Genomic DNA, 18,694 nt, shown 5'->3' on the forward strand with positions numbered 1-18,694 from the left:
CTCTTAGAGTACCTTGTTCTCATTTTATCTCACATATCTATGATATCTGTAGTATTTATTGGCTCCTCTTCTGCTTTTAGGCATGCCCAGTTTTCTTTAACTTGAAAAAAATCTTTTTCTGAACACCTGAACTGAATGTTTATCTTTCTGTGTCTTTGTGTATGTTATTTCTCCTTGTTTGCAGTGTTCTTCCAACTTATGGGAATTTTATAATGTGACCAGAAAACCCTTCTTGAAGCTGTTAAAATGTATTAAAACTAATTTCTGAGTTATAATATTTAGGCTACTTCTGCTGTTTTAATACTCCCAGCTAGATTATTTTTATTTTTTTATTTTGAAGAATTGTAAACAAATATGTGTGAGTGTGTGTGTGTGTGTGTATATTTATTTATAAAAAATACCATCATGGTTTCTCATGTTGGGGCTCTCATCAGTCAGCCCCAACAACAGCTTGCCCTAGCTAATCCTGCCCATCCATTTCTTCTGCCCAAATTCTAGAATAATATAATTTCATCTGAGTTTACATTATATTTATCTTTAAAATGTAATCACAATATCATCACATCTAGAAATAATTTACAACTCATTATTTTCAAATAACCGTTCAGTATTTATATTTATCATCTTTGATGTCTGTTTTATTATGCTTTGTTTGAATTTGTTGATATGTCTTAAGTCTCTCTTGATCTATATGTTCCTCTTCCCTCCCTCCCTCTCTATTTAGCTTTCTGGTTTTTTTGTTTTTGTTTTTGTTTTTTTTGAGACGGAGTCTTGCTCTGTCACCAGGCTGGAGTGTAGTGGCATGATCTTGACTCACTGCAACCTCTACCTCCTGGGTTCAAGCCATTCTCCAGCCTCAGCCTCCAGAGTAACTGGGATTACAAGCACGCGCCACCGTGCCCAGCTAACTTTTGTATTTTTAGTAAAGATGGAGTTTCAGCATGTTGTCCAGGATGGTCTTGATCTCTTGACCTCATGACCCGCCTGCTTTGGCCTCCCAAAGTGCTGGGATTACCGGCGTGAGCCACTGCACCCAGTCCGCTTTCTGTGTTTTTATTGGCAAGACTAGGTGGTTTGTTTTATAGTTTCCTTTAGTCTGGATTTTGCTGATTATATTGCCATACTGTATTATGTTTTACTTCTTGATATTATTTAAATTGGCATTTGGATCTAGAGGCTTGATCAGATCCAGGTTTGAGTTTTTTTTGGTCTTTGATTATTTTGTCAGGCCTGCCTCTCTCATGAGACACATGGTGTCTGGTTGTCATTCTCTGGCATGTTGGCAGACACTGATGGTTTGTCTTAGATAGTTTCGCTAGTTCACCCAAACTTTAAACTGTGTAAAGAGGTGCTAGATCTTATATTTCCATAGAGCTTATAGCAAAAAGAATATTTAACTTGGTAATAGCTTTCAAATCACATGTACTTTTTAAACTAACGTATTCCTCCTCATTTATAACAGAAACTGTAGATTTTGAGCAATCTGAATTGGTCTCCACCTCGGTGCATTCTTGCCCTGAAATTATGAGTTGTGTTTCTCCTGTTTCATTTTGCAGGTTTTCCCTCTTTCAGATATCCAAAGCATGGAGTGTGATTTGAAGCTAACTAAAAGGATGTAATTTTTCTTCAGTGTTAATCATCTTGTTAACCTGTTGATATCTGAGAAGTGGTTTGGTTCCTTAGTAATACTTGAGGCTACTTTGATAATCTCTAATAATTTTGTACGTTGGAGTTGTCACAATTTTTTTTTCTTTTTCCCTTAGAACATTCCTGATGTGGATGAAGAAGGCTACAGTATTAAACCAGAAACAAATCAGAATGATATCCTTTCATCATCTGGGTATTCTTATGGATTATGTTGGCATATAAGGAGGCAGTTATAAGAAAATCGTATATTACTTAAAGCCTCTTCCAATTTTTTATTAATTATAAAATGTGATTCCTTATTTGTCATTTGACGTGTTGGTTTTTTTGTTTGTTTGTTTGTTTGAGACAGAGTCTTGCTCTGTTGCCCGGGCAGGAGTGCAGTGGCACAATCTCGGCTCACTGCAACCTCCGCCTCCCAGGTTTCAGCAATTCTTCTGCCTCAGCCCCCGAGTAGCTGGGATTACAGGTGTGCGTACCATGTCTGGCCAATTTTGGTATTTTTAGTAGAGGCAGGGTTTCACTATATTGGCCAGGCTGGTCTCGAACTCCTGACCTCAAGTGAACCACCTGCCTTGGCCTCCCAAAGTGCTGGGATTACAGGTGTGAACCACCACGCCCGGCCTTGACATACTAATAAAAGTTAGTAATCTTATTTCTGTTAAAGTCTGTTTTACTCTTTTTTTTTTTTTTTTTTTGAGATGAAGTCTCACTCTGTCTCCCAGGCTGGAGTGCAGTGGTGAGATCTCGGCTCACTTAAACCTCCTACTCCTGGGTGAAAGTGATTCTCATGCCTCAGCCTCCTGAGTATCTGGGACTACAGGTGCGTGCCACCATGCCCAGCTAATTTTTTGTATTTTTAGTAGAGACAAGGTTTCTACTTGTTAGCCAAGATGGTCTCGAACTCCTGACCTTGTGATCCGCCTGCCTCAGCTTCCCGAAGTGCTGGGATTATAGGTGTGAGCCATCACGCCCGGCCCAAAGTCTGTTTTACTCTTAAAGGTTTCATTCTTTTTTAAAAATAGATGTGTGAAAAACTGGTTATACATCTAAGGTAATTTTAAAACAATTCTTTAACTGAAACTCACATACCAAAGAGAACCATTTCTACTCATCTAGTGATTCTGACTCTGAAGATGAAGAACCAAAGAAGTATCGGATAGAAATTAAGCCTATGCATCCAAATAACTCACATCACACAATGGCTTCTTTGGATGAATTAAAAGTATCTATAGGGAATATAACACTCTCCCCAGCAATATCTGTAAGTACAAACACATTTGTACTCTATAATATAAAGGCTTTATTTTTTCTTACCTATCTGTTCTGGTCAAACATTACTTAGCAATTGTTAAGCATGTTGGCTGAGGAAATACTTAGTTTTTAATTTGTATACAGGCAAATAGACTTGTGAGTTTGGCTTAATTTTGCTTCCTTTTGAAAGTAGAAAGTGAAAATGTCAAAAATTCACTATTTCCGCCATTTGTTGCATTTCATAAACAGTGCTATATGTCTCTGGCAGAATTCTTTGAATTGGCAGTATTAATTTTTGCCTCATCTAATTTTGAAGTGTTTCTTCTATGTTTTGTGAGCCTTATGTCAGAGGGAATTTTCTAAAGTGAATTTAAAGATTAAATTATATATTTGCATTTTTTAAATTTTATTATACTTTAAGTTCTAGGGTACATGTGCACAACGTGCAGGTTTGTTACATATGTATACATGTGCCATGTTGGTGTGCGGCACCCATTAACTCGTCATTTACATTAGGTTTATCTCCTAATGCTATCCCTCCCCACTAGCCTCTCCCCACAATAGGACCCGGTGTGTGATGCTCCCCTTCCTGTGTCCAAGTGATCTCATTGTTCAGTTCCCACCGATGAGTGAGAACATGTGGTATTTGGTTTTCTGTTCTTGCGATCGTTTGCTGAGAATGATGGTTTCCAGCTGCATCCATGTCCCTACAAAGGACATGAACTCATCCTTTTTTATGGCTGCATAGTATTCCATGGTGTATATGTGCCACATTTTCTTAATCCAGTCTGTCACTGATGGACATTTGGGTTGATTCCAAGTCTTTGCTATTGTGAATAGTGCGCCACAGTAAACATACGTGTGCATGTGTCTTTATAGCAGCATGACTTATAATCCTTTGGGTATATCCCCAGTAATGGGATGGCTGGGTCATATGGTATTTCTAGTTCTAGATCCTTGAGGAATCGCCACACTGTTTTCTACAATGGTTGAACTAGTTTACAGTCCAACCAACAGTGTAAAAGTGTTCCTATTTCTCCACATCCTCTCCAGCACCTGTTGTTTCCTGACTTTTTAATGATTGCCATTCTAACTGGTGTGAGATGGTATCTCATTGTGGTTTTGATTTGCATTTCTCTGATGGCAAGTGATGATGAGCATTTTTTTCATGTGTCTGTAGGCTGTATAAATGTCTTCTTTTGAGAAGTGTCTGTTCATATCCTTTGCCCACTTTTTGATGGGGTTGCTTGTTTTTTTCTTGTAAATTTGATGGAGTTCTTTATAGGTTCTGGATATTAGCCCTTTGTCAGATGAGTAGATTGCAAAAATTTTCTCCCATTCTGTAGGTTGCCTGTTCACTCTGATGGTAGTTTCTTTTGCTGTGCAGAAGCTCTTTAGTTTAATTCAATCCCATTTGTCAATTTTGGCTTTTGTTGCCATTGCTTTTGGTGTTTTAGACGTGAAGTCCTTGCCCATGCCTATGTCCTGAATGGTATTAACCTAGGTTTTCTTCTTGGGTTTTTATGGTTTTAGGTCTACCATTTAAGTCTCTAATCCATCTTGAATTAATTTTCGTATAAAGAGTAAGGAAAGGATCCAGTTTCAGCTTTCTACTTATGGCTAGCCAATTTTCCCAGCACCATTTATTAAATAGGGAATCCTTTCCCCATTTCTTGTTTTTCTCAGGTTTATCAAAGATCAGATGGCTGTAGATGTGTGGTATTATTTCTGAGGGCTCTGTTCTGTTCCATTGGTCTATATCTCTGTTTTGGTACCAATACCATGCTGTTTTGGTTACTGTAGACTTGCATTATAGTTTGAAGTCAGGTAGCGTGATGCCTCCAGCTTTGTTCTTTTGGCTTAGGATGTTCTTGGCAATGTGGGGTCTTTTTTGGTTCCATATGAACTTTAAAGCAGTTTTTTCCAATTCTGTGAAGGAAGTCATTGGTAGCTTAATGGGGATGGCATTGAATCTATAAATTACCTTGGGCAGGATGGCCATTTTCACAATATTGATTCTTCCTATCCATGAGCATGGTATGTTCTTCCATTTGTTTGTGTCCTCTTTGATTTCACTGAGCAGTGGTTTGTAGTTCTCCTTGCAGAGGTCCTTTACATCCCTTGTAAGTTGGATTCCTAGGTATTTTATTCTCTTTGAAGCTATTGTGAATGGGAGTTTATTCATGATTTGGCTCTCTTTGTCTGTTACTGGTGTATGAGAATGCTTGTGATTTTTGCACATTGAGTTTGTATCCTGAGACTTTGCTGAAGTTGCTTATCAGCTTAAGGAGATTTTGGGCTGAGATGATGGGGTTTTCTAAATATACAATCATGTCATCTGCAAACAGGGACAATTTGACTTCCTCTTTTCCTAATTGAAAACCCTTTATTTCTTTCTCTTGCCTGATTGCCCTAGCCAGAACTTCCAACACTATGTTGAACAGGAGTGGTGAGAGAGGGCATCCCTGTCTTGTGCCAGTTTTCAAAGGGAATGCTTTTTTTGGCCCATTCAGTATGATATTGGCTGTGGGTTTCTCATAAATAGCTCTTATTATTTTGAGATACGTTCCATCAATACTGAATTTATTGAGAGTTTTTTAGCATGAAGGGCTGTTGAATTTTGTCGAAGGCCGTTTCTGCATCTATTGAGATAATCATGTGGTTTTTGTCTTTGGTTCTGTTTATATGCTGGATTACGTTTATTGATTTGCGTATGTTGAACCACCCTTGCATCCCAGGGATGAAGCCCACTTGATCATGGTGGATAAGGTTTTTGATGTGCTGCTGGATTTGGTTTGCCAGTATTTTATTGAGGATTTTTGCATCGACGTTCATCAGGGATATTGGTCTAAAATTCTCTTTTTTTGTTGTGTCTCTGTCAGGCTTTGGTATCAGGATGATGTTGGCCTCATAAAATGAGTTAGGGAGGATTCCCTCTTTTTCTGTTGATTGGAATAGTTCCAGAAGGAATGGTACCAACTCCTCCTTGTACCTCTGGTCGAATTCGGCTGTGAATCCGTCTGGTCCTGGACTTTTTTTGGTTGGTAGGCTATTAATTATTGTCTCAATTTCAGAGCCTGCTATTGGTCTGTTCAGGGATTTAACTTCTTCCTGGTTTAGTCTTGGGAGAGTGTATGTGTCCAGGAAATTATCCATTTCTTCTAGGTTTTCTAGTTTATTTGCATAGAGGTGTTTATAGTATTCTCTGATGGTAGTTTGTATTTCTGTGGGGTCGGTGGTGATATCCCCATATCATTTTTTATTGCGTCTATTTGATTCTTCTCTCTTTTCTTCTTTATTAGTCTTGCTAGCGGTCTATCAATTTTGTTGATCTTTTCAAAAAACCAGCTCCTGGATTCATTGATATTTTTGGAGAGTTTTTTAGTGTCTCTATCTCCTTCAGTTCTGCTCTGATCTTAGTTATTTCTTGCCTTCTGCTAGCTTTGGAATGTGTTTGCTCTTGCTTCTCTAGCTCTTTTAATTGTAATGTTAGGGTGTCAATGTTAGATCTTTCCTGCTTTCTCTTGTGGGCATTTAGTGCTATAAATTTCCCTCTACACACTGCTTTAAATGTGTCCCAGAGATTCTGGTATGTTGTATCTTTATTCTCATTGGTTTCAAAGAACATCTTTATTTCTGCCTTCATTTCATTATGTACCCAGTAGTCATTGAGGAGCAGGTTGTTCAGTTTGCATGTAGTTGAGCACTTTTGATTGAGTTTCTTAATCCTGAGTTCTAGTTTAATTGCACTGTGGTCTGAGAGACAGTTTGTTATAATTTCTGTTCTTTTACATTTGTTGAAGAGTGCTTTTCTTCCAACTATGTGGTCAATTTTGGAATAAGTGCAATGTGGTGCTGAGAAGAATGTATATTCTGTTGATTTGGGGTGGAGAGTTCTATAGATGTCTATTAGGTCTGCTTGGTGCAGAGCTGAGTTCAATTCCTGGATATCCTTGTTAACTTTCTGTCTCGTTGATCTGTCTAATGTTGACAGTGGGGTGTTAAAGTCTCCCATTATTATTGTGTGGGAGTCTAAGTCTCTTTGTAAGTCTCTAAGGACTTGCTTTATGAATCTGTATTGGGTGCATATATATTTAGGATAGTTAGCTCTTCCTGATGAATTGATCCCTTTACCATTATGTAGTGGCCTTCTTTGTCTCTTTTGATCTTTGATGGTTTAAAGTCTGTTTCATCAGAGACTAGGATTGCAACCTCTGCTTTTTTTTGTTTTCCATTTGCTTTGTAGATCTTCCTCCATCCCTTTATTTTGAGCCTATGTGTGTCTCTGCATGTGAGATGGGTCTCCTGAATACAGCAAACTGATTGGTCTTGACTCTTTATCCAATTTGCCAGTCTATGTCTTTTAATTGGACCATTTAGTCCATTTACATTTAAGGTTAATATTGTTATGTGTGAACTTGATCCTGTCATTATGATATTAGCTGGTTATTTTGCTTGCTAGTTGATACAGTTTCTTCCTAGCATCAGTGGACTTTACATTTTGACATGTTTTTGCAATGGCTGGTACCTGTTTTTCCTTTCCATGTTTAGTGCTTCCTTCAGGATCTCTTGTAGGGAAGGCCTGGTGGTGACAGAATCTCTAAGCATTTGCTTGTCTGTAAAGGATTTTATTTCTTCTTCACTTATGAAACTTAGTTTGGCTGGATATGAAATTCTGGGTTGAAAATTCTTTTCTTTAAGAATGTTGAATATTGGCCCCCACTCTCTTCTGGCTTGGAGAGTTTCTGCCGAGAGATCTGCTGTTAGTCTGATGGGCTTCCCTTTGTGTGTAACCCGACTTTTCTCTCTGGCTGCCCTTAACATTTTTTCCTTCGTTTCAACTTTGGTGAATCTGACAATTATGTGTCTTGGAGTTGCTCTTCTTGAGGAGTATCTTTGTGGCGTTCTCTGTATTTCCTGAATTTGGATGGTGGCCTGCCTTACTAGGTTGGGGAAGTTCTCCTGGATGATATCCTGTAGAGTGTTTTCCAACTTGGTTCCATTTTCCCCGTCACTTTAAGGCACACCAATCAGATGTAGATTTGGTCTTTTCACATAATCCCATACTTCTTGGAGGCTTTGTTCATTTCTTTTTACTCTTTTTTCTCCACACTTCTCTTCTCGCTTCATTTCATTCATTTGATCTTCAATCGCTGATACTCTTTCTTCCAGTTGATCGAGTCGGTTGTTGAAGCTTGTGCATTTGTCATGTATTTCTCGTGTTATGGTTTTCATCTCTATCAGTTCTTTTAAGGTCTTCTCTGCATTGATTATTCTAGTCATCCGTTCATCCATTCTTTTTTCAAGGTTTTTAGTTTTTTTGCGCTGGTTACGTAGTTCCTCCTTTAGCTCTGAGAAGTTTGATCGACTAAAACCTTCTTCTCTCAGCTCGTCAAAGTCATCCTCTGCCCAGCTTTGTTCCGTTGCTGGTGATGAGCTGCGTTCCTTTGGAGGGGGAGATGTGCTCTGATTTTTTGAATTTCCAGCTTTTCTGTACTGCTTTTTCCCCATCTTTGTGGTTTTATCTGCCTTTGGTCTTTGATGATGGTGACGTGCTAATGGGGTTTTGGTGTGGGTATCCTTTCTGTTTGTTAGTTTTCCTTCTAACAGTCAGGACCCTCAGCTGTAGGTCTGTGGGAGTTTGCTTGAGGTCCACTCCAGACCCTGTTTGCCTGGGTATCAGCAGCGGAGACTGCAGAAGATAGAATATTGCTGAACAGCCAGTGTTGCTGTCTGATTTTTGCTCTGGAAGCTTCGTCTCAGGGGTATACCCCACCGTGTGAGGTGTGAGGTGTCAGTCTGCACCTAGTGGGGGATGTCTCCCAGTTTGGCTACTCAGGGGTCAGGGACCCACTTGAGCAGGCAATCTGTCCATTCTCAGATCTCAGCCTCCATGCTGGGAGATCCACTGCTCTCTTCAAAGCTGTCAGACAGAGGCATTTACCTCTGCCAAGGTTTCTGGTGCTTTTTGTTTAGCTATGCCCTGTCCCCAGAGGAGGAGTCTACAGAAGCAGACCGGCCTCCTTGAGCTGCAGTGGGCTCCACCCAATTCGAGCTTCCTGGCAGCTTTGTTTACCCACTTAAGCCTCAGCAATGGCGGGCGCCCCTCCCCCAGCCTCACTGCCGCCTTGCAGTTAGGTCTCAGACGCTGTGCTAGCAATGAGGGAGGCTCTGTGGGCATGGGACCCTCTGGGCCAGGTGTGGGATATAATCTCCTGGTGTGCCATTTGCTAAGACCCTTGGTAAAGCACAGTATTAGGGTGGGAGTTACCCGATTTTTCAGGTGTTGTGTGTCTCAGTTTCCCTTGGCTAGGAAAAGGGATTCCCTTCCCCATTGCACTTTCCAGGTGAGAGGCGATGCCTCGCCCTGCGTCAGCTCTCACTGGTCAGGCTGCACCAGCTGACCAGCACCGATTATCCGGCACTCCCCGGTGAGATGAACCCGATACCTCAGTTGAAAATGCAGAAATCACCCGTCTTCTGTGTCACTCATGCTGGGAGCTGGAGGCTGGAGCTGTTCCTATTCGGCCATCTTGGGCGTGCCGCCCTATTTGCATTGTTTTAAAGTCTGCCACTGTAACATTTATTTTCCCATACTTTTCAAACAAGGAAAGGCATGGATAAGAGTTCTTAGTGGTAATAGTTAATTCCTCAATTCTAAAATGTCGTACTTAATAGGATTTGAGGGAGAAATAAAACATTATCCCAGTAATTTTTTCCTCATTGATGTCAATTTTAAATTTAAAAATGTTACACTATGTGAAAAAAGCATTTCTTAGGATGACAGTTAAGTATACCTATATGTGATCATCATTGATTGACATTAAATCTGTTCTTCTTGATAATGAAGAATAAAGGTTCTCTCCATTTCATATTATTGTCTAATTACATATTTTAAGTAGTTACATGTATTTGTTTGGAAAAAAAGGTGGTTTTTCTCCCAGTCATGTACTTCAGAATTTAGTTTCAAAACTATTTTCTTTCTACCAAAAATATTTCTGAAATGAGGTTTTATTGTACCATTACTATTTAACATTAAGTTTGATGTTGAAGTACAGAGTTGCTTAAAAGATGGTGAGTATACAGCCTGGTGTGGTGGCTCACGCCTGTAATCCCAGCACTTTGGGAGGCTGAGGTGGGCAGATCACAAGGTCAGGAGATCGAGACCATCCTGGCTAACACAATGAAACCCTGTCTCTACTAAAAAAAATAGAAAAAAATAGCTGGGCATGGTGGCATGCGCCTGTGGTCCCAGCTGCTCGGGAGGCTGAGGCAGGAGAATTGCTTGAAAACCGTGAAGTGGAGGTTGCAGTGAGCCGAGATTGCACCACTGCACTCTAGCCTGGCTAACAGAGCGAGACTTCGTCTCAAAAAAACAAAAAAAGTGGTGAGGTGAATATATACAAAGTATGAGGTTGCAAACCAAATGTATATGATGTCAGAGCATAACTAATTTAAAATATGTGTGTAAATATGTAAAATAAAAGGCTAGAGGAATATATGGATAGTGAGATTGTGAATAGTTTTAAAGTTTTTCTTTTGTAGTCTTCTCTTTTCTGTTTGTTTTTAAAACAGTGAACTTGCATTAATTTCATACTATGAAAATAATAAAACAATTTTGATAGTTAATATTGGATTAGAAAAGATTGTATCTGAATATATTTTGCTGCCTAATTTGCTTAACTTTTTCCCAGCTGACAGTGTATGTATTTTAAGGTGTATGTATTTTAGATATGATTGAATAGGGAATGATTAATTATTAGAACAGAAAAATACAGTATTCAGAATTCTAACCTAATTTTCTTTTTCTTCCATGTACTACTAGAGACACAGTCCAGTAAGTACAAGATTTTATATTTTTTCCCATTGACTTAAAATCATTGTAATTTTTGAGGATTGACTTTCAAAATATTTGTATTAAATTTTCAGATTAGCAAGTTTTAGTGTTTTGCTGTAGATATTGCTTTAATATTTTAAAAACATTAGGTGTTAAAACTACATGTATTACTTTTTACTGTAAAACAAAAACTACTGACGGTTTTTTCTCTATATCTTTTATGTAAATAAACTTTACAATTGAGCAGATATACTAAAAACGATGTAAAATTCGGTTCCTAGTATTAACATTTTACCAAATATTTCATTATCAAATTAATTTGTTTCATGGTACCTATTTTGCATCTCTGTTTTAGGTACAGATGAATCGGAATTTGTCTAGTAAGTTTGACATTCGAATTGCTTATTTTATGTCTATTAAACTTTATAAGGCAATTTGTTAATCTTTTACCCTTATGTAGCTGTAGAAATAAATGATCTTTTCTCATCATGAACCCTGCTGAATGGCTAGAATGACAATTATTTTAAATAGAAAACAACATATCTATATTATTTCCTGTAGAGCTGAGAGACATGCTTTAAACTTTAATACATGGCTACAACATTTTTCAGAAATCACCAAAGCCAAAAAGTAACTTCTGATTAAGAATGTTAAACGGTTTCACTGGCATTCTGTGTCTTATAAACTAGAAGACATTTCATTTATAAGATGAGTAATATTGAGCTTTCCCTATTTTTAAGTTATGTCACAATTACAAATTCGATTATAAATTTAATTATACTAAAAATGTAATTATACTAAAAACTTTTCTAGGGTGCTAATACCTTTTGCAGAATAATGCATTAAAAATAACAAAGAGTTGTGGGAAAAATAGTTGAAGCAGCCCACTCAAAAGCTATGTACTTTTGTTAACAGAATACTTAACAAAAACTTTAACATCAGTCTTAATAAAAATTCTAACACAGTTTAAAAGACCTAGTAAATTAATAATAAATACCAAAATAAATAAAAGTAAGGATTTTATCTTTAAAGAAATGTTGATGGTAGCTTAATGATAGGGGGTGTGAGGAAAATGAGGATAAATGGAGGGTGCTGAGTTGTGGAGGTGAGAGCAAAATGCAGAAATATTGAAGAATAGCACAGTAAACACTGAGGCAAACCAACCAACCAAACTGAGCCAAGTGAAAAATGTAGAGTGAATGGGTATCATGTACTGTGATACTCCTCCATAGTTTGTGGAAGTTACTCATATTGATATACTTTGCATCAGGTATTGCTTGGTGATGCAAAGAAAACATGAAGGTGCAGGAAAAATTGCTTATGCACCAATGTGAGTTTTGCATTAATGATGCTATTCCCCTGTTTACCACTTGCTTGTGAAATGAGGCACGTTACAAATGCAAAAGGTAGCAAAACGAACTATCTTATAAAGAGATTTGCTCCAGCTTGCTATAAGATTCTTAATTTTTCAAAATATGACATCCTCAAGAGTTAATAACTACTTTTTGTCAATGTAATAATCACTAATAGTATTCTTAGAACTTGAAAAATGCATTCATGATTCATCAATTAAAATTCTTAAATAGAATTTATGTATTTAAACATTTTTCTTATTTTTAAAGTTGCAACCCATATTTTCTCTTTTCTAAACAGCAATTTTAATGACTATCATAGTTTAATTGACTTAAGTAATTTCTTACTAAAGGTATTAGAAGAAATCAGGATTTACTAGTTTCAGTTATTTTAATGTACACAATAGAAAACTTGTTAAAATCTTAATTTACTTTTTCTTCATTATTGTTTGTATTTACATTATCAATTCCAAAATTTTTAATTGTCATAGTGTTATGTGTATAGAGTTTCTCTTTTTCATTAAAATATTTTATTTCTCAGATTATGAAGTTTTCATAATATTTTAATTTTTTAATTAGATGAGGAGTTAACAAAATCAAAGCCATCTGCTCCACCCAATGAGTAAGTTTCCATGTTTAATTCTTTTTAAAAAATAGACTTTATTTTTTAGAGCAGTGTTTGATTCATGGCAAAATTGAATGGAAAGCACAGAGATTTCCCTTTATGCTCCCTGCTGCTTCATATGCCCAGTCTCTCTCACAGTCAGATTCTCTCACCAGAGTGGTACATTTGTTACAATCAGTGAACCTGCATTGATTGACACATCATAATCACATAAAGTCCACAGTTTACATTAGGGTTCATTCTTGGTGTTGGACAAATGCGTGAGGACATGTATTCATCATTATAGTATCATACAGAGTATTTTTGCTGCCCTGAAAATCTTCTGTGCTCCACTTTTTCATCTCTTCTTCTACACACTTACATTTTAAGTATCCTTTTGTCCTTTTTTCTAGAGTTTTATTAGCTCTATAGTTTTAATTCCCGTAAAGTTTTGTTAATCATCCTGTTTTCTGAGCTGTCAAATGCCCTGTTGGAGTTTTTAGAAGTTTAAATTTATTTCTCATTTGGTAATATGTCCTTTTACAATAAGAAAGAAATCCATTTAACCACAGTTGGCCTTGGTAGCCTCACTACTTCTAAATAAATGATGAAACCCTAAGTTCATACGTGTCTGTATTTCAGCTGTTTAGTCTCATGGGAATTTTCTCATTTCTTTCTTCAGTTTTGACTGTGACCTTATAAAATAATATACTTCATAAGCTTCAAAACAGAGAAGTGTCTCAAGTTGAAAAGGGAGAGAGAGGCCAGAAGGCATGTTGCCAGCTCTTCTTAAAAAAAAAAAAAAAAAAAAAAAAAGCCAATGTTGGATGGGTCTCTTTTTACTTCTGTGTCCATCAGTAAGAATACTGTCTTTGAGTTAATGGTTTTTTGCTTGTCTGTTTTGAGACAGGGTCTTATTCTGTCTCTCAGGCTGGAGTGCAGTGGCGTGATCATGGCTCACTGCAGCCTTAACATCGCAGGTTCAAACAATCCTCCCACCCCTGCCTCCCAGCTAATTTTTTTCGAAAAAGATACTGGGTCTTGCTATGTTTCCCAGGCTGGTCTTGAACTCCTGGACTCAGACTCCTGAGCCTCCCAAAGTGCTGTGATTACAGACGTGAGCCATCAAGCCTGGCCAGAGTTAATGTAAAACACAAGTAAAAGTAGGCTTAATTAAATAGGTAGTTTACAATTATTTGATACTTTTGAGGTACTAATTGAGCACAGTGGTGGTATTTATTGGATGTATCATTTTTAAAGATAAGTTGTTGAGTGTCTTAAAACTGTTTTTAGGAATCATGCAGTTGCAATGCTAGGCTTTATTGTACGAGGTGTAGTGTGCTTTCATGTAGGTGCATGTTGAGATGCTGGATATGTACTCTTAGATAATTACAGCACTTCATTATAGAGGGCCTGTTTTTTTGTGTAAGATTTCCTAAAAATTTTTAAAATAATGGCGGTTTGATACATTAAAATATGTAAGCCATCTTTCTGTACTTAAGGGCTTAAAAAAATCACTTTACCCTTTTTCTTCATCTTTGAAAATAAGTATGGCCTTATAAAATTTTAACCCAATTTTATACCACTTAAATTTTCTGTTCAGGATTGGGTGCTGTGTGTGAACCAGCAGACCTGAGCCTGTTTTAGAATCAAGTAGCTGTATGTCTTTGGGCAGTTCATTTAGACGTGTGCTGCTCTTTTTTATATGTAAAGCTGAAATTATTATTCCCATTATGACAGCCCCCAAGGTTGTTGAGTCTAACAAGGCATGATGAATGGGAATTAATCTTCCCCATTCTCCTCTGCTAACTTCACATGCTATCTTAGGTTATGCTTCTAACAAATATTGGCTGTTAAATCTGTTAATTAATTTCTACACATATACTACTGGTAGAGTATCCAACTTTTAAATTAAAAAAAAATATTTTTTTTAGGGACAGGGTCTTGCTTTGTTACCCAGGCTGGAGTACAGTGGTGCAATTATAGCTCATTGCAGCCCAGAACTCATGGGCTCAAGTGATCTTCCTTAGCCTCCCGGATAGCTAGGACTACAGGCATGCACCACCATGCCTGGCTAATTAAAAAAAAAAATTTTTATAGATACTGAGTCTTGCTATGTATGTTGCCCAGACTTGATCTTGAACTCCTAGTCTCAAGTGATCCTCCCACCTGAGCCTCCAAAACTGTTGGGATTATAGGCATGAGCCATGGTGCCTGGCCCCAACTTTTTAATTATGTTTATTGAGCTGTTAGAATTCTTTCTATAGAATTATTTTACAAATAAGTGACTAGAAATGTTATACTAATAAAATATTCTTTTGTTAAAATTTTTACTTTTAAAATATTATGGTAGAAAAGGAACCAGTGATTTACTTGCTTGGGACCCCCTATTTGGACCATCTCTTGATTCATCTTCATCTTCACTAACTTCATCATCATCAGGTAAATATATATATGTATATATATATGGTTTGTTTTTAAGTATAAGGAATACTTTAGTTGCTTTTTCTCATTCACTTTTTATGCGTTGTACTTAATGATCAAAATTTCTAAAAATTTGTCATCTGTATTGCCAAATAAAAGTGATTTTATTTTGGTTTTGTTCTCTTAGATACTCTATGACTTAACAATAAACGTGTAAAATACTAAGTGTTTTTTTAAATTGCCGTGTTTATTTCTAGGCATTTTATATCATTATCCAAATAATAATTCTTATTGTTTATAGATAATTCAAATACAAAATACCTATCAATGTTCTTTCTTGATGGAAGTTTAAGTTGCATCTAATTTTCTAGTATTATGAACATTCATAGAAATAACAAATTTTGTGCATATGTCTCAATATGCTTGTAATAATTTATCAATTTAAAACTTATGGGTTACAAGATGATGTCCATGATACTTACTGCCAAACTGCTTTCTAGAAAGGCTTTAACACTTCCCAAGCAGTTTATGAAAGAAGTTGATAAATGCTTTTTAGTTGTTTTGGCAAGAATATATTAAGTTTCTCTTTTCATTAGTCAAACAGCAGGCATCAAAAATGTATGTTTAATAAAACCACTGCTTGTTCAAAACAAGAAAATAAAATCAATTTTAATTGATTTTCTACTCTCTTCTCTGGGACTTAAGAATTGCCATCCAGTATTTGGGGTTAAGGAAGCGCTGGAATCATGGGGCAAGAACTTAAATCTGTCTAGTTCATGCTAGGTAATTTTGTTAGGAGTGCCACACATTCTATTTAATTTTACCACATTAACAGCAGCATGAAGTTGTTTTTGTTGTCCCTGTTTTATAGATGAAAAAAGTAAAGCTCAGAGATAATAAGTAACTTCTCCAAGTTTATGTAGCTAGTAAATGATGAAGACAAGTTTCAAACCTGGCTCTTACTTATTCTAAAGCCATTGTTTTGTTTATCACACTTTAGCAGATTAACAGCAACAACAAAAAAGCCATGTTGAAATATCTTACTATTAAAAATTAAATATTGGTTTTTAAAATTAGACTGTTTAGAAACAAAATATTTTTAAAAGAAACTATAAGTGGATTATAAGAAACCTTAACTCTAAACACTAAATGCTATTTGACCGTTTGAAGGGAAAGTAATCTGTACTTAATACTTGTAAAACAGCAAGAAACAGTCAATAGAAGGTAGTTGAACATAATCTGAAGTGGCTTTATAGCCTTTTTCATTGAGCATTTATTACTATTTAGTATTATAAAATTAACCTTATATATGTATTATATAAGGAAAGTAATTGTACAGGAAAACCTGATGTTGTTGCCAAATCTCTCTTTTGTTTAGTAAAAATGTCGGAATGGTATTATGCATTTAGAATAAGGAGTTCTCAGCAATATTTTCAAATTTTATTAATATCCCATTATGAATAAAATTTTTCAGATTGGTATCACAGAGGTTTTAGTTATATAGAAATTTCTTCATAATTCTGCTCATTGTTTCTTGATATTTTCTCTAGTATAGTCTCTTTCTTTTTATAAAAGTACTCTTTCTTCCTTTTGCTACTTGTCTAAAGATGGCTCATATCACCATCACTTCAGGTAAAATATTGTTCGTTTTCATTTAGTGGTCATTAATGTTTGGCCGTTAAGAAATGATACAATATTTATTAACTTTTTGCTGGTTTTAAAATTCACTTCAGTATGCATTTTTAAATCTTCCTATATAGTATGAAAAGTAATATTATAAATTTTGCCTTTCAAAAAAATGTTAGTGATGCTCAAAATAGATAGTTATCCTGTTATATAGTAATTACTGTTAAGTCTTCACTTGAACAGAATATAATTATTGATCAAACTAATTCATAATTGGGATTATCCTGTTTTACAGAACTGGTCCTAAGTGAAGTTATGAAATAGGCATTTTATCTGAAATTTTTATTTCACTTATTTTTATGTTTTCTTGGTACTCGCTAGTTACAACAAGTCTTAAATTTTGTCCCACCATTCTTTGCAATGCACTTCTCTCCCATCTTAACATCCTCTACCCAGGTACCCATTTTAACATTTTAGCAAGGTCCAGGTTGTGAGATCATTCCCTACTCTCCTGTTTGTCTTTCAGAATCTTAATTCATCACTGACCTCATCTTAAAGCAGGCTAAAAAATAATTTCAATCAATCAGTTAATAACTGATAATTAAGCATCCCAGTGTTGTTACATGTTTTAAAATGTTGATTAGGGCTTGGCTGAAAAGTAGTTTCAGTTGCATCTTATACCATGTAGACTATAAATAAGCATTCATGTTTATGTCAGATATGAATATATATAAACATCAATATATGTATTTTTAAAAATTTAACACAAATATCTTACACTTACCTCCCCTTTGGTAAGTGCCAGACTGTTTTCTCTGCCCATGAATTAATTGAACTCTTGTGCTCGCAAAAAAACAAAAACAAAAACCTTAAAATTATTTTTTGAAAAATATTGGGCTGTTTTTAAATACTAACTCGAACATTGATGTATTCCGATGTAGTTCCTGGGGCAGTTTTATCACAGGACAATGATGAACTTTGTTGAGTACCACGCATACACAGCATTATTGCTTTGCCACCTTGTCAAATCTTTTTAGATCTTGTACTGACTGTAAATAGTTACCTTTGCTCCTCTGGGAAAACAGGAATAACTCTGACTTTATATAATTTTGGACCTTCAGTTTTTCATATGCATTTTAAGTTTCTAATGTACATACTTGTTTTCTTCAGTTAATGTAGTTTGAACTTATGCTCTTCTTCTGTGTATTATTAAATTTTCTAGTTTCAAATAATTAAAACAAGATAACTTTTTGGCTATATGGATTTATATTTTAGTTCTAGAATTTTCCTGTTGCTTCTAGTTTTTTGTTTTGTTCTTATTCATCTGACCTTACAGAGCAGAGTAGGAACTTCACTTCCTTTCTCACTGATTTTCCTGGGTGTGTGATAATTGAACATTTACTTGAAACCCGGTCAGATTCTGAGTCTAGAAAGTCCATCACCAGACTTTTCCCCAAAATCTCTACTTTATTCTGCTGTAACAGCACCACTAGAGAGCACAGATAAAGTTCCTTTTGCTTCATGGCCGTGAAGTCAGTGGATTTTCTTTACTGATGAACTTGTTGCAATTAATAGCTCCAGTGCTGCTCAGAAGGCATTCCAGAGATTGCATTGTAAAGCTGAAAATACTTTTAGGTTTCCTAATGCTTTGGATGGGATTTCTTCCAACAGCTGCATTTCTGAGGATCACAGTGACCTTTGCCTAATATTACATGTTTTGAAAATGTACCTACAGAAGCAGCTAACAGTGCTGCTGCTATTTCTTCTACATCATCGTTATTGCTTCTAGATTCTAGATTAGTTTCCACTTTTGTTCAGATAAAGAATGGTATGGCAAGCATGCTTTGTCTATTCACTTTAGTTAATGTCTGAGGGCAGATATAGAGTAGCCCTTATCGCCAATGTTTTTTTATACTTCACAGGTCAATTCATATTTCTTGAAACACTGCTTCT

At 36.1% G+C, this 18,694-nt stretch overlaps 1 protein-coding gene across 2 annotated transcripts in view; it reads left to right on the forward strand.

The window, feature by feature from the left end:
• Nucleotides 1–18,694, forward strand: part of FCHO2 (FCH domain only 2) — a 136,165-nt gene that overhangs the window by 88,693 nt on the left and 28,778 nt on the right. For both annotated transcript variants that reach the window (XM_025388618.1, XM_025388617.1), the window contains 6 exons: nucleotides 1,764–1,821; nucleotides 2,733–2,908; nucleotides 10,724–10,735; nucleotides 11,091–11,115; nucleotides 12,667–12,709; nucleotides 15,045–15,133. In XM_025388618.1, the coding sequence (XP_025244403.1) occupies nucleotides 1,764–1,821; nucleotides 2,733–2,908; nucleotides 10,724–10,735; nucleotides 11,091–11,115; nucleotides 12,667–12,709; nucleotides 15,045–15,133 (403 nt within the window). The remainder of the gene's footprint in view (nucleotides 1–1,763; nucleotides 1,822–2,732; nucleotides 2,909–10,723; nucleotides 10,736–11,090; nucleotides 11,116–12,666; nucleotides 12,710–15,044; nucleotides 15,134–18,694) is intronic.

This window comes from Theropithecus gelada, chromosome 6, assembly GCF_003255815.1.
Source record: "Theropithecus gelada isolate Dixy chromosome 6, Tgel_1.0, whole genome shotgun sequence".
Classification (NCBI taxonomy): domain Eukaryota; kingdom Metazoa; phylum Chordata; class Mammalia; order Primates; family Cercopithecidae; genus Theropithecus; species Theropithecus gelada.